Consider the following 15,873-nt stretch of genomic DNA (forward strand, 5'->3'; position numbering starts at 1 on the left):
ACAAGCATTTGCAGTGTTATTTTTGCCTGTTCCTATCTCTGGAACAGAAGAACACCTTACAGCGCTTTGCATGGAGGTCTGTGAAGTGTTCCCACCTAATGCAAGACAACAGCAGGTTGAGCCTTGCCTGCCTGAGGAACAAACCTCTCTTTCACAGTTACCCTAAATCTTAAGCCACTGCAGAACCACTGCAGCTCTCCTGTGCAGCGGGTTAAGCCTGAAAGGGCACCAAATGGTAGGCCCATCTCAGAGGCAGAAGAAAAAAAGGCAATATTTCTATTTAGTATTGGGATTTGGCAGATAGAAAAGGCATCCAAGGGTAGATGAGTTGGCAGCTTGCTGTACTTCCTAAGCAGTGCAGATAACTGTTAGTATACATCACTGAGCTTTAGGTCACTCCATAATGGTGTCTCAGCCATAAGGCTTTACAGACTCCTGGATCAAGGACACTTAGAACTGTTTCCTACTGGGTAAGGCCCATACTGGTGTACCTTTACCTTGCCACAGGAACGTAAATGCACTGAGTTACAGCTGTAATTAAGCATTTGTGATTTAGGGAGAAATATGTGTGCAGATTCAACTCATACCTGCTCCAGGAGAGGAAGGTTCAAACATACTGGATGTATCACTGCATGTGTTGGATGCCTGCTCTGAGAGCTTCTTCTTTGCACTTCCATCTGCAGACTTATGTGACTTCTTCTTGTTCTTCACCAGAATCTTGTACATTAAATCCATAGGGCTTGGAAGAGGAACCCCAGGTTCGAGCTTTCAGAAGAAGGAAGGGAAATTTGTTAGAGCAACAAAAGAAACAAGCCTATGGCAATTTGTTAGGGCCCACATGGTGCAAGATCATTTTGTAACCTCTATAAGTTCTGTTAAAATGAAATGTATTTTGCAGAAGAGATAATCTTAACATTAAATGAAATAGGGCTACTGAGGGCACTGAAGAAGAAAAGAAAAATGCTTTATGAGATGTCTGCAGAAATAACTGAAATAAGTATTAGCTCAAATATGAAAGCCTACATTATAAAACTGCAGCTATGAGAATCAATTGCATTTAGAAGATTACAATTCACTGTATCAGAACAATCTCTGCATCAGAAATTATATGCTTAAATCACCAATAGCTCATGTTGTTTAACCCCCTGCTCTAGACTCTGTTTTGAAAGGCTGTACGTGAATAATGATGCAGGGCTGAAACACTTAAATATATATTCAGATGTTTGTGATCTGATAAATACCAAACCATATTACCGGGTATTTTTCCAATGGATCCATAAGCAATGCATCTCCAAATATTAATCTGCAGTACTCTGCCATTTTTGCCTGTTGTTTAGGGCTAAAGGGGAGAAAAGAAAGAAAGAAATGAGTCCTACTAATGCTACAGACTGAAAACAGCAGTAATGGAATATCTAATATCCCTAAACTAGACATAATTCCCTGATCCAACTGCTATGAATTTTTCAGAGAGATGTAGATGTATCATGTAATTATTCTGATTCCTCTGTTAGAGCTTATCAAAAGTAAAGGCACTAGTCAATTGCATAACAGTAAAACTGAACTTTTAACGTTGAGGCATGTTTTCCCATGCACTGTGTAGAACGTTAAAAAACGAGACTGTCAGTTGTTACCTTTAGGGAAATAACTGTTACATGAATTTGCCTCTTTCAGACAACACCTGTGTTCAAAGTTTAAATATTTCCCTCCTTTTGTTACTCCAGACCTGCGTCTGGTACTATTCTCTCTCACACACACAGACCTCCAGGATTGGGTTTGCACCCAAAGCTTCCACTGGTCTCACCAGCCCACTCAGAAGTGTTCCCTCTGACATATTATTACCATATTATTATGTCAATTTGGAGATTTGCTGTACTAAGTGCTGGTGCACTTATGTTTTATATGCATACAAGTACATACTGCAAGCATGTTATGTGTATATAACTGGGACCAATATGTCAGGACAAGCCTTCTAAGTGGGGATCTGGATGAAGTAACATGCAGCTAGGTGAAGCTGCTCAGTGAGCATTTTGGCTTGTTTGGGTAGGTGGTCAGACTCCTTAATTGAAATTTTATTTAAAATCAGACAGAGTGTGAGATTTTTACCACAGTAAATTACTTCAGCAGATCTCATGACATCCTCTAGAAGTAAACTGAACCTCAGTAAACCCTACTTATAATCCATTTCTGAAGTGCAACTAGAGAATGAAGTAATTTCTGCATGTCAGTGACAGGAGTTTTAGGACTGAAGATAGGTTATACTGCTCAGAAATATTACTCAAATCATCTTAAAATGCAGCTCAGTGCTACAGTCACTCTCTTTCTAAATTTAGATGACTGTGTATTTCTGTTATACGTGTCTGTTTAAAACCTGTGACATCTGAGCTCAGGTATCTTTGAAAGTTTCCTTTTTTGATCGTCTGTTGAGAAGTCTTGGTTAAAGGACAGGTTTAAATTGCTTAATATAACTTCCTCAACTACTGTTAATTATGATCTGCATAGCATGGAAGAGACACAAATGGTATAAGTGGTTATGTTACCATGGAGCTATTTCTCATGACAAAGTAGAGCTGGCTATGGGGGAAAAAAGGCGTGCTCGTTTTTCTCTTGCAAACTAAGAGTACAACCACCACTGCGCCCAGTTTGTCATCAGCTCCCAAGTGAGCACCTGGCACTGCAGGGGTCAGCAAGGTCAAACCAGAGCTGAGATAAAGGCTGGGTGGCATTTGAATCAGAAAATGTAATTTCCCTGAGATCAGTATTCTGGATGTCCCTTGAAGCTGATTCGGGGTGAACCAGTCATTAGCTCAGTCACTGACAAAATATATTGCAAGGAGGCTTTAAATTATTCCACAGAGCTATGCAAGTGCAGCATGAAGTCTAAATCACTACAGCATTCCATTAATGCTTTCTTTTGCGTGCAGCCAATTCTGCAGAAAAGCTAAAAGCCACTTTTAGCTGAGGATGGAAAATGAAGATGAAGACAAGCAAGGCAGTGGAACTAAGAACCCACAAGGGAGAAGGTGATAGGAAGAACAGATCAGCGCACAACAGTGCATTAGCTATTTCTAACCACCAGCTACCAAGGAAAATAAAGGCACCTCACTCTAGCAAGCCAACAGACTGAGTGCTTGATGTAAGTCTAGAGATCCTTATAGTGAATTTTATTTCAGCCTTCTCCATCAGTGTATATTTTGCATACACCCCTGCTCTCAGGACTCAGAAAGCTCAAAGGCCACCTCCTTGAATCAGAAGAGCACAACTACTGAAAATGTAACAATTAAGACGTGCCATCAGCGTTCTTAAATGGACACATCAACTCCAAGAAGACCTGAAAAAAACCACACAACTCTTAAATCTAACAAATTTGGAACTATCACCACAGCTGGAACAAATTCTTCTGATCTTCTGTGTTTAGTTACATATTTACCTCAAAGACAGCACAGTGAGAACATTCTTGTAAAAGAGAAAAAGGGAATGCAGCATTATTTTGGTTTAGCATGTAAATTCCAATGTCACTGCATCCCAGAGGCACAAAGAAGGAAAAGGATATGAATAGTTTTTAATGCCATAAAAAATTCTCATAGTAGTAGACAAGGCCAGAGTAGGGAAATCTTGACATTACTTGTCTTTGTGAACTGGACTACATGCACAGATGTTTTTAAAAGCTCCTAAATCAGAATAAAAGATATTCAGGAGCACCAGCATTTAACCAAGTGGTACTTCTAGTGTGTTCTCTCTTACACATATATACTGTTCCAAGAGATAGATCTTCAGTACTAGTATAGAATAGTATAGAATATGTACTAATATCTTTTCAAAGTTGAAATACCAGTTTCTTTTTATCCTCTCCTCTATCAAAACTATGAGCTAGAGTCACAGATTAAAATGCCAACTTTCCTACCTTACCATATTTCCCCATTTGTGTTATGGAACAAAAAGGCAAGGTATTTCCTGGTCCACACCTACTGTTATTGGAAGTTCTCTCAGCATTCATGTATTGTAATGAAAATTGATTGCCTCGAAAGAGCTGACTTTATCTGCTTTATGATTTTCACTGTGCAGACATGGCTGAGTAGCACACAGTCTAATTATATATGCCCTCAAAATACTCCAGGGCAAGGGAAGATAAAGTGGGAACAGGATACCTGGAGATATGGAAATAGAAAGAATATTAAGAAATGGTTTTGTTACTATTACTGTGTTGTTTGTTTTACTGTGTTTGTATTATGAAGGTCAGTCACAGAGGCTCTTTGGCACTACTGCACAACTACTTGTATTATTGTCAGTTCTGCAGAGATGCTTCTTCTGCATAAGACAAAGACGTAGATGCTTCCCAGAAGAGCCTAAAATCATTTAAAGTGTAGGAAGAAAAAGCGATAAAAGATTCTGTTAATATTTGAAATAACAATTCCAGCAAGAAACCAGCAACATGAATAACTGTAATTAAATTTAATCTTGGAAGCAATCTTATATGGATACTGCTCAAGGATCACTTAACCTTTTTGCTATGTCATCAGTGCATTTCTAATTATAGAGCGTCTGCTTTCAGATTTGCAGATTGCTTATCTTCTTGCAAGCCCAGTTTGAAACGTCAAGGTCTTCTTGAGGTCTTCTCAACATTTTCAGGGCACTTCTCTATTTTTTTGATTGAATCATATCTTCTCTTAGTACTGACTTTCTTTAGTGCACGTGTTGACTTCAACATGAAGGATGGTATACATAATATTTTATATATTCTAAAACCTGTACTCTCACCTCTTTTTCTAAACTTTTTACTGTACAAAATCAGATAACAAACATGCTACATAGGGGAGTTATAGGGAAGGAAATGAAAACTCTTCACATGCTGCAAGATATCAGAGAGGAGCCATTCTGGGAAAAACACAGAAAACAAGCAAAATGAGATGATTAACACTATGTGCTAACAAGTAATTTGTTCCCTAGGTGGACAAAAGGTGTTAATAAGTTTCTCATGAGCATAAACCAGAAGCTTCCTTGCATTTTAAATTGCACTTTAAGTCAAGTGGTGATTAACACTGTCATATGTGATGTAAAAGTTCTCTCTTATTTATCTCTGATAATCACAGTCATGGGCTAAACCCCTATTTCTGTTTAAGCCAATACCACAGTTTTCACTGGTTTGTATGGGACCAGTATTTAATACATGAATATTGACACTTGTGATTTGAAAATCAGAAGAAAAGCTTGGTCACCCAAAGTAAGGACTGATGTCATAGGATTCATTTGACAGCAATTCCATAAAAACATTTGGCATATTTGGTGATAATGAGGGCAAAGCCCATCTTTTAACATCAAGGAGAAAAACAACATTCCAAGTAAATGAAAAGACAAAAGGAGGATTCCATGAAATTAGGAGAAGGTTTCTGTGAGTGGCATGACTAATTGCACATTTCTCTAGCAACTAGTGAGGAAATGAAGAGATAATTGTAGCAGTCAGCAAAATAACTAGGAATTATTTCCAAGCAAAGCAAAATTAGAAATCAGACACATTAAATCTGATGATTTACTGAAGCAAAAAATAATAAATAGCAATAAAGCCTCAGAAAGAGAAAATAATTGATATTGGTTTTGCAGACTTGCTTTGCTAAAAAAACATGTCACAGCAATGCATGGAAAAAGACACCAAATAATACACTTAGGGAGAGGTCATTATTCCACAACTGTTTCAGAGAAGTTTTCAGAGGAGTTTTCAGAGAAGTGTAATGGTTTCTGTGGAGTAGACTGTAAATATTGGAGTAATGCAGCAGTAACTCTATACAGTTTCACATGTCCCTGAGGTATTATACCACCTTTAATTTTGACAAAGTTTCTTATAGTTTCAAAGCCACTTATGTACATAACTTACATCTGACAGGGAGTTTATATTATACAATTAGTTAGTGCTCAACTTTCCTAAAATAGAACAGATCACCCTGGAACACTCTTAATGACTTCAAAGGAAGAAAAATGTAACCCTTCTAGTTAAAATAAATTGGATGTTGCTTTTTCTCTGCCTTACAGTAACACAGTGGAAAGATATTTTAACAAAGACAGAAGAATAAGTTTAAAATACAATGCATTGAAGAACGATGGCCGAGACTTTTCTAAGAAGACCAGAGGCTGTGTTTGGAAGTGCTGAGAAAAGTATTGAAAGTGAAAAGCTACAGTAGTAAGCATGAGCAAGTCCAAAGTGATGAAACTTACACCAAAAAGAAAAGAGTGAGGGAACTGATTAGAGAAAAGAAATTAAACACAGTATCTGTGTGGTCTCTCAGAGGAAGACAGAACTAACCAAGCAGGATTTCACAGGCAGCTGGTTAAATCACAACCATGTGGCCTTCACATGTGCTCAGAGCAAGCACATATTTGCCCACAAAAGGTAAACTGATACTGTAAGATATACAGGTAGAGTAGGTCAGCTCTCAGATTGTAAAATTCACTACCCAAATAGTTTTTGACCAGTATTGGCACATCTGTTCTTAAAAACATTCTTACATAGCTGCTTCTACCAGTTCCTTCCCTTATAATGAGAATGTTCTTCCTAGAACAATGGAAAAGCAGTTAGCCCTCACCCTTTTCCTCTTCAGAAAGTAAATGTGCCAACGTATTTTCTGATTTGTATTAAATCATTCATAGCTGCCCCAAAGATTACTTTTTATTTCACATTAAAAAAGTTTCTCAGCCCAAACTGGCTCCAGAAGTGTTGAAAATGTTTTCACAGCAGAAAACAAAAGGGGAAAAGGCAACTGAAGTTAAGGCACATGTTATATGTCAATTGTCACCTCCCTTTGAACCATGGGGTCTATTTAAAACAAAAGTAAATGTCAAACTCAAAAAAAGAAAATTCAGAACTAACCCAATAATAATAATAAATAGATCACTGGAATGAATGTAGAAGTCTTCTCACTATTTCTTTCTTCTCTTACACAGAAAAATTGTCCTTTCTTTGTAATTAAAAAAACAAAACCCAAACAGCTTAAGCAAACTAGTATGTTTTGGCCGAAGGTGAACAGTTCCTGGCCATCCAAACCACCTATTTTGCAATCCTCGCTACTCTATGATTCTGGTCTCTACTTCTAACTCGGGAGAAAGAGACCAAGTTCTCTGCACAGAGCATGCTCATAGAGCAGAACAGGGCTGTAAGCAGGTGAAATATTGCTGCTTTTTCTTTGATAAAGTATCCCTACATTCCAGCAGAACATACTGAGGCTGAGGTTAACACAATTTATCCATGTTTATTCAAGTTTTCACTCAAGAGGCTCTACTTCAGGGAGGTTTTTAAGAACATGCCTGATCCATTCTGATCAACTTGGCTACTTAGGCTCATTTCAGCTTTTTTGAGGGAAGAGATAAGTTGAATGTATCATATAATAAAACTGCCACAAGTGCTCACATAATTGTTTGCTCAGATCTTATAAAATATATAACATCATCCAGGAAAATACAGGTGTTACTTACGAATCCACATGATTTTCAAAGGAAAGGAGGATTGGAAAGGGCGATGTCTTAAATGCACATTCAGCAATAGCTTCAATTACTTCCTAAAGAATCAAAATACATTCAGTTACAAATTTATGTCTCTGAAGAAACAGCATTTTGAAGACAGAAAAGACCCAAAGAGGTCTGAAACCATACCCAAGGTGACTTTCTGTTCTAAACATCCCAGTAAGTTCTAGATGTCCTTCTGCAGCAACCAATTTTTCAACCTGAACTGTAATCAAATCTACAAAACGTCCAAGGAGCCTCAAGCACTGCATTTCTCAAGAAATGACTTATGTCTGCCTAAATCAATAGTTTCTATGTAAAACTTGGTCTTTGTGTGGAGTCGTTCCAGGCCTGAAGCTATGACTTTCATGAACTATTTTGCATAATAATAAACATGCTCTGACAAATGCAGATCTTCTAAACATCATCAGCATAAGCACGTATCCATAAAATCCTTTGCTACTCTGACTCACAAGTTTTAGCTCCCTCTTTTTTGATGAGAGAAATCCCTTTAAGGCAAAAGAAAGAGAAAAAAGGAAAAAATATTACTCAAAACAGTTGCCTGTGTAGTAATCATCAAACAGAGGGCTCAGAAAATGAAGCTTCTGAAGTTTCAGCTCTGAATGAAAATGGCAACTACAAATCCAGTAAAGGGATCATTTGATAACACTAATTTTAGTGGGGTATAAGACATAGTAATGCATTCACTGTTACAATTTAGAACATTTCTCTATTGGAACACAAATCTGTTTATCAAAAGAACTTATAAAACACTGAAGACTTTCAATATGCACTGCTGTCAGGCTCTGTGGTTTAAAAGAACCTCAAACTCTGGAGTTGGTAAGAATCCATAAGCCTGCTTCCTCCCAAATCAGGATCACTAATTAAGACTTCTCTATTTTAAACAAGCCTCCTTTGGCAATTTATTTTGTCCATTTTCTGTCTCTATTTGAGAAGCATAACAGTAAGAAATCCACTTCCTAAAACGAAAGCTGAGCTTCAGGTACATTCTTCTGATGTTGGGTTGCAGAACCCAGGGCTGGAAGGAAAACACAAAGCCATCTCAAGATTTGCTGATATCAGGTGGGATACTAACAAAATGTACAGTCTTCATGTTAAGTAGTAGCTCATGCACGAATTGTTGCATTATCTCTTATGAGGAACTCGCTCTCTCAGCACACACAGGTGGTGAATGATTATATTCAATAAACTTCAATCACCAAGTATATAAATGCTTCACATTTCCACTAACATTCATGTGCTTCAACCAAGACCACTTCTAGTCTTTAAAAAAAGGCAGAAAGGCAAAGCATTCACTGGAAGAAGAGTGAATGGTGCAGAAGGCTGGGTGAAGGCAGGTAGGAAGCTGCAGTTTCACAGGGCTGTGGTTCTCCACACGATGCATGATGAAGCGATTCCCACTGCACAATTTCCTTCCAGCTCCAGCAAATCACTAAGTGCTGGTATCACCTTAATGCTGTTCAGCACTAGTGGAATGCCCAAAAGCATCTAAGGCAATTCTGCCATTACAAGAGAACAGCAGAGCTGAGAATTGGGTTGCAAATATTGAGTCCTCCCATCTTGATGTTCTCCACTCTGATCATTAGCGACCATTGGTCTCTGTCCACCTGCCCCCTCCCCTTGGTTACGGAGCATCATGCAGGGCTAAAGAACACTTGAGGCTGGATGTAAGAGGTACTGCCAAAAGCAATCCTGAGGCCTTTCTTGACCCTACACACTGCTCAAGCTGTGAAATAAGTCCATAAATTTCTTTTCAACTGCCCTCTCAATTGCAAAAAGGAATGAAATGCAGCATGTGTGGGGAAAAGAGTAAAGTCAGGATCACACAGATTAAATCTGAGGCTGAGAAGCTCAGGCATTGGTTCAGTGGAGAAACAGGTGTGCTGGTGATTCAGTCTTGCACTGCATTCATATGTAAATGTATATTCTCTATGGTTGGAGAGGAACAACACGGTGAGTTCCATACTTTACTCCAGCTGCAGAATGAATCACCTGGAATAGGTCTCCAAGGTATATATAAAGCACACACAACACACAAACACACAGATACAGATTCCTGCTTATGGCATGAAAAATATAGTGGTTCCCTATAATATGTCACCCCGGCGGTGGCTCACAATCTGCAGCTGAGAAAAACCTTACTGATTTCTGTATGTCATGAAGTAAGGTAAAAGCCAAGCAAACAAAAAAGCACAAGAGCCCCAGCAATGTAAGGATGAGGAGAGTATCTTGCTTCTGTTTCTTCACTTCAGAAAGCCTATTTGAGGCAGTGCAAACTGACAGACTGAACCGAAGCATTCTGTGCAGTGGTCACACCAAAAGCACGAGCTGATAAATGATTCAGCATTCAAGACCCAGTGATCACTCTGAATTGATTCACACACTTCCGACACATTATTTCACTATCATTTTGCTCCTCTTCAGCCAAGTAGCATACTTGGAGCGTTGAAAAGAAACCAGCAGTCGATACATTTCTACATTTTTCTGTGTGGAGAAAAAAAATCCTTGCCTTGAGGTGACAGATGAAATATTATTGAGTACATTTAAAACACCTTCCAGTTTCTCTCCTGTAAATACAATGCCTATGGTTGAACATCTACCTAACCAGTGATGATCCTCATTCCTGCTAATGACCCTTTTCAGAATCACACTAACTTTGTTTTGAATTCCTGCTTGTGACCAAAGGAGTTGAGAACGATCTCTTTAAATTAAAGGGCTTCCAGCAATCAAACTCTATGCCTATAAAGATAATTGGCTTCATATAAACATAACTGCAAAGTTAACAATGAACATGCAAGGAGCTTGTTTACTTTTTCCTGTGATTAACTCAATCAGTGAAGTTAGAGAAAAGAAACTGAAAAAATGGAAGGAGTGTTCTGGTACAAGTGAAATTTGGTGTTTTGGCTGTGTGACAGTATCATTTGCTTTTTTTTTCCTGAAGGAAGACACTAGAAGACAGAAAACCCAAACCACACAACTTCAAGAGTGGGAAGACATGCTTCAAAGCTGGAGCTACTAGAGAAGCCACAGCTAACACTTGTAACAATCAAATTCAGTAATGAACATTTTTCCACATCTTCTTGCACACAGGTTAGTCTACAAATGTATTTTCATGATGAGTTAGTTTCTCAGATGACCAAGAATTATTTCCTCACACTTCAAAAGTGAAATCCTGAGGTTTTGTTATAAACTGTGCTGACTACCAATCTATAGGAAAACACCTTCATACTGCTCCTCTAACACCTTGGACAGGAAACATCTTTATGAATAACAACAAAATAACAGGTTATTGCCAAGGGTATAGTATCTATCTTCTGTTACAGAAAAAAGAAATGGAAGATGAAATTCAGTAACATAGAAGATATGTTTAGGGTTTGAATGGCACAAATACTCCCCCCACAATCTCCAAAGATAGTAATTTTTCTTTTTCATCCTCCAGTGCTTCAGATCTGATTCCATGTTCCAGGGATGAGGGGAACATTGCACACAGTTATTCATTCTTTAAACTGTGAATGTAATGCTGAGGGTCTGGACCCTGTGCATGAGACCTGCCCATCTGGGCATGAGTAGCTTATTCTCTGCTCATGGGAATTTAAAGACTTGCAAATTGTTGAGATTTCTAAGACTCTATTCTATGACCCATTTTACACTGTGTAAAACCAGTTGTGGTGGCAATACCTGGTCTGTCAGTCTTGGTTGTGGTCTACTCTGTTTCTCTTCCTGCCAGATTTGCTACAGGGACATGCACAGGAGTATGGACCTGGGCACTGAGCCCAGGCCCCAGATGGCACAGACTATCACACCATATAATCCCTTCTCCTCTTCTTGCCACGATGACCAAGAATCTCTTTCTGTGCAAGGTGTAAATGCTGCAGCTCTTTGCTTGCAACAATTCTGTATGTGTTTTGAAAGCTCTTAATCACCTTTTTGCCCTCATGTTTCTCATGCAGTAACGTATTTGTGCTGTATTTGATGTGAAGGAAATCACCCCAGCAGTGTGCTGTACTGCTTTACCTTGAAGGATATTTCTGTTGTCATTGTGAATCCGTGGGTGATGACGGGCTCCTCCTCGGCCGTCCGTCCTTTCCAGCAGTCCAGCTCCACACAGCGGCAGCCCGACAGAAGCACTTGCCGATACATCTCCACCGATGAGTTACCCGCCAGCTGCCCAGCTGCCACAGCACAGACACAAGAAAAAAGAGAAGTCATTTGGGCCCTCAGGAAGAAATACAAATCAGCTAATGAGAGTTAACAGCATCTTCTACCTTTGGCTAAGAGGAATAACACTCAAAGGCGTAAGAATGTAACGGAAGTAACTCGGGCAGAGTCACTGTCATCGTTTGGATTCTGCTCTCAGTTAAACTGCTCTGAGTGAGGAGAACTGAAGCCAGTTCAAAACTTTCTGATAGACAGCATCGAACAGAGATGAAGGAGAAGAGAGAGAGAACTGTGAGGGGGAGAGGGAGAAGAGAGAAGAGGAGAGAGTGAGAAGAAAGGAGCAGAGAGGCGAAGACAGACACAGAGAGGAGAAAAGGAGAGAGTTCCAAATGACTTTTTAAAGCAACTGATAAGTAATGTAAAACCCAGAGGAGATTTAGGACAGCAAGGTCACATCTTCTCAGAACACACAATATAGTTTAGTAGAAGTTGAAACAAACCTCCTGCACAATCACTAGTGGTACCATTAGCAGGTCAGTTACATTTCCGGATGTGATACCTCATTACGTGGGGAGGAACTTAATTAAACTACCAGGTTCCAACAATGACATAATAGAAATCTAAAAATAAACAAGGAAAACTCAGCTTCTCCCAAACTCAGGAAGTATTTTAAAAAATCATTTAAAAATAATACTCCTCAAACCAACAAGGAAATCCAGTTGTATTCAGGGAACGATTCAGGGTGTCTTCACCTCCTGCAACAGGTTTGATGCCAGTCATATGGATACAAATTTCTCACAGCAGAGAGGTAAAGGTAATGGAAGAATGGCTTAGTGCTTGCTTTAGATGTGAAGAAAATGGATGCAGTTTCCTGCTTTCTAGCAGACTTCCTGAGAAGATATCCTGGATTTCTTGGAAGGGAATTCCCTTGCTTTCTAAGGAGACAGTGAGTTCATTTCTGCTAAAGATTCTTTGCTGATGGGGGGCATGTAAATGCTTCATCCAGATTGGCACATAATATAATGTAGAGTAGTCCTAATTTTTTCATCTCTGTGGTTCTATCTTTAAGTTTTTAATCTGGAAACTACACGTTTTGGGGTTTGCTTCACTAAATGGCATTATTTACTTTCTCTGTGTTTTTACTTTCCACTTTGAACTGTAACAGAAAAGCTGTTCTATTTGAAAATTCCTGTTTACTGTTTCTGGCTGATCCATGAGCTGGAGCAGTAATAAATACCTCACAAGGTATTAACATTATAAGATTTCTCAGCTCCTGCTGGGACCAGTGACACGTTACCAGCAGAGAATCTGGCCAGTGCTAGAAGGTTCTGAAAATCCAAATGGGAGTCAGCAAAGTGATAACATGTCTTTTTTTTTACTTAACTTTTTCTTGTGTTTCCCCTTTGACTATGGCAGGTTACCTTTACTCACACAAAAGCTTTTTTGGTGCAGTTCTAATCTCTGGGGTAAGCAGTGGCTCTTTTTCTTTGCAGGATGCAAAGAAGCACGAGCATGAGTCAGGATACAACAGCACACATCTCTCTGCACTCATCCCTGCGCATCTGCTTATGAAAACTGGGCTCTCATTACATAGATCTGCTGAATTCTGCTTCCTAAGAAACTACATTAACTTACAAAACTGTTTTCATGTTGTCCTTCTTTTCCCTCAAAGCATATAGAATGAACAAACTAATTTATGATTAACAAATTCTACTCTGCTTCCTGAGAGACTGCTAATTGTTTTGGACTACAAAGTCCTTAACCTTCAAAAGTGCTTAAGTAAATCATGAGATGCATTGTTTGCCACATGACACTTCTCCACACTACCTTATTAATAAGGTTCAGGTGTTTTGGAAGGATTCCTGCTAAGGATAAGAGGATATTCAACCTCAAAGACATTCAGTCTTCAGAAAGACTCCCACTCTAGTGCAAAACACTAGCATATGTTTTAACAGTCTCCATAGCTTATTCTTCTGAAAGAAGGAATATTAGGAATGTTCCCTCAACTGTTTTTTGCATCTATTATTTATACATCTCTGTTGTGAGAGTCTCTATTTGCACCTATTCCAAACCATGCCCTTAATAGATGCATTCGAAAATGTGCTAACACAGGCACTGAAGGGAATACTTCCAAGATGGTATTTTTAATATCCTGATTTCAGATCAATTTTTTAAGACTGGGAACTGAAAACATCATGGAGCCCTTTCTAGAATACATACAGCATCTACAGCAATACCATAATATTTGTATCTCATCGCTCTATATTGGATAAGGAGACAAAGACTTTGACAAAATCGAGTCAAATCACTGCTGTCAGGCCAGTGTTTAAAGCTGAGGATATATGACCCTTGTTTCCCCATACAGATCAGTTCCACACTTCTGTAACTTTAAGCTGCAAGTGCATCCTCGATGGGTTCATTCATCACTGTTTGTCCAAGTGCAAGTTATTTGCAATACATGGACTTAAAATTTGGTTATGATTTTATGACACGTATTCTCCCCAAATGGGGATATTTGGATCCCAGCATTTGGAGTCATCTGACTCATCACCACTCTAGAAACACAAGCTGCTTTTGCCTGCTTGCCTACCCACAGCACCAACCTTCTCCTGACATGAGGAAGTGCCTGTGCACTCCCTTTGCCTTGCACAAACAGGAGCTACTAAACCTCTCTGCAGGAAAAGCAATCAGTGCTGTGGATCACTCACTGTAGTTTGCAGCCTGCAAACTCCACGCCCTGCACTGCTGGGAGCTTGGCTCCTGACTCCAGCAGCACCAGAAGGTGCTGGAAGCTAAATTTTTTTTAGTCACAGTACATTTATCTGACTTTTTTGTTCTTTCGAGCTATTTTGCCACACACAAAGGACAAGCAAATTAAGCCCCACATAATGACATATTCTGCCACTGCTTGTGTGTAAGTCAAAATAAGGCTCTCACCCTATGGCTGTTATTTTTAATACTTTACACTGGACCAAAGCAGGACATGTGGTCAGGCTTGCTCCAGCCAGCAGCAGGAATACACTTGCTGTCCGCATGGATTTAGGTCCACCCAAGCAGAAAAGGCAACACTTGTGTATGTCACGAGGGCTGGAGGAGGCCAGCCTCAAGCAGTGCCTGGGCAGGGCTCACGCTGCAGCCAAGCTACGTGACAGACACCATCCAGCACAGGCTGCAGGGAATAACCCTTGTCCCGCCTGTTGGGTGTACTTGAGAAAGACACACTGTATGAGCAGCTGAGCCGCCACAACCTCAGTGAGGGAGCAGGACCCACCGGGGCATACTTACAGAGCCTTTCCCCGATGGAGTAAGCCCTTCCCCTCTCTGTATCTTTGTCTTATAGATTTCAACTATTTGAAGATCTTCAAATGCTGCTGCTGGAGTCAGAGAGATTACCAAATTCTCAACACAGTTTTATCCTTTTAAAAGATGGAGGTTTAGAAAATGTCTCATAGTTCAAAATGCTTCAACTGGCTGGCCCAAAGAATCACATAAGAGAAGGGACAAAGGATCCTGAAAACTCACTAAGCAGTAGTGAATGAAATATTGTTTAAAGGAAATACAAAACTTTCCTGATCTTGAGTTCTTCTTCTGGAGAATCCAGTTATGTCAGATCAGATCCAACAATACAGCTTTTTAATCTCTTTATGTTCACCTTTGCTTGTTGGAGGCAAGCTTCCACTAGAAATTTTGGTGTCAGTTGCTCATCTGTATTAGAATAATTAATTTTGCCTTAAGGATGCAATCTATATATTTTTTTCCTCTCACTTTTACAAGGTTTCTACCCACTTTTAAAAGCAGCAGTTCCCTCAGAGTATGGCTTAAGAGAGAACCGGCATGGGTGAAGCTGGTAAGGAAGGGCAGGTACCCCCTAGGACAACAAAAAGAGAAGTTGAGGTTTGACTGTGCTAGTATGAACACTCAGCTGTCAAAATTAGAGCAATCATGCAAAAACATGACAGAGCAGAAGACCTAAGGAATTTTTACTCAGAGTCGTCTTAATTAAGTAGTTATCTTCTCACAAAAGCTAAACTGCCTCAGAGGAAGATGCAAGAGAGAAGGGCAGGTGGGAATCGCCATCTTACTGAAGTTATTTTTTATATATAGGATTTGAGACCACACTGAACTGGTGTCTCAGAAAGTTTCACCTAAGACCTTCCACACAAACTGTGTTTCTACAGAGACAGTAGAGCCTTGAGTCTTGTCAGTAAA

The 15,873-nt window shown here is 39.4% G+C and overlaps 1 protein-coding gene across 2 annotated transcripts in view; it reads right to left on the reverse strand.

Moving 5' to 3' along the window:
- The window catches only part of PLCB1 (phospholipase C beta 1), a 374,348-nt gene that overhangs the window by 93,333 nt on the left and 265,142 nt on the right, over positions 1-15,873 (reverse strand). For both annotated transcript variants that reach the window (XM_061989255.1, XM_061989256.1), the window contains exons 11-14: positions 11,521-11,678; positions 7,459-7,541; positions 1,255-1,339; positions 588-765 (exon numbers count right to left, since the gene is read on the reverse strand). In XM_061989255.1, the coding sequence (XP_061845239.1) occupies positions 588-765; positions 1,255-1,339; positions 7,459-7,541; positions 11,521-11,678 (504 nt within the window). The remainder of the gene's footprint in view (positions 1-587; positions 766-1,254; positions 1,340-7,458; positions 7,542-11,520; positions 11,679-15,873) is intronic.

This window comes from Colius striatus, chromosome 2 (assembly GCF_028858725.1).
Source record: "Colius striatus isolate bColStr4 chromosome 2, bColStr4.1.hap1, whole genome shotgun sequence".
In the NCBI taxonomy this organism is placed as follows: Eukaryota; Metazoa; Chordata; class Aves; order Coliiformes; family Coliidae; genus Colius; species Colius striatus.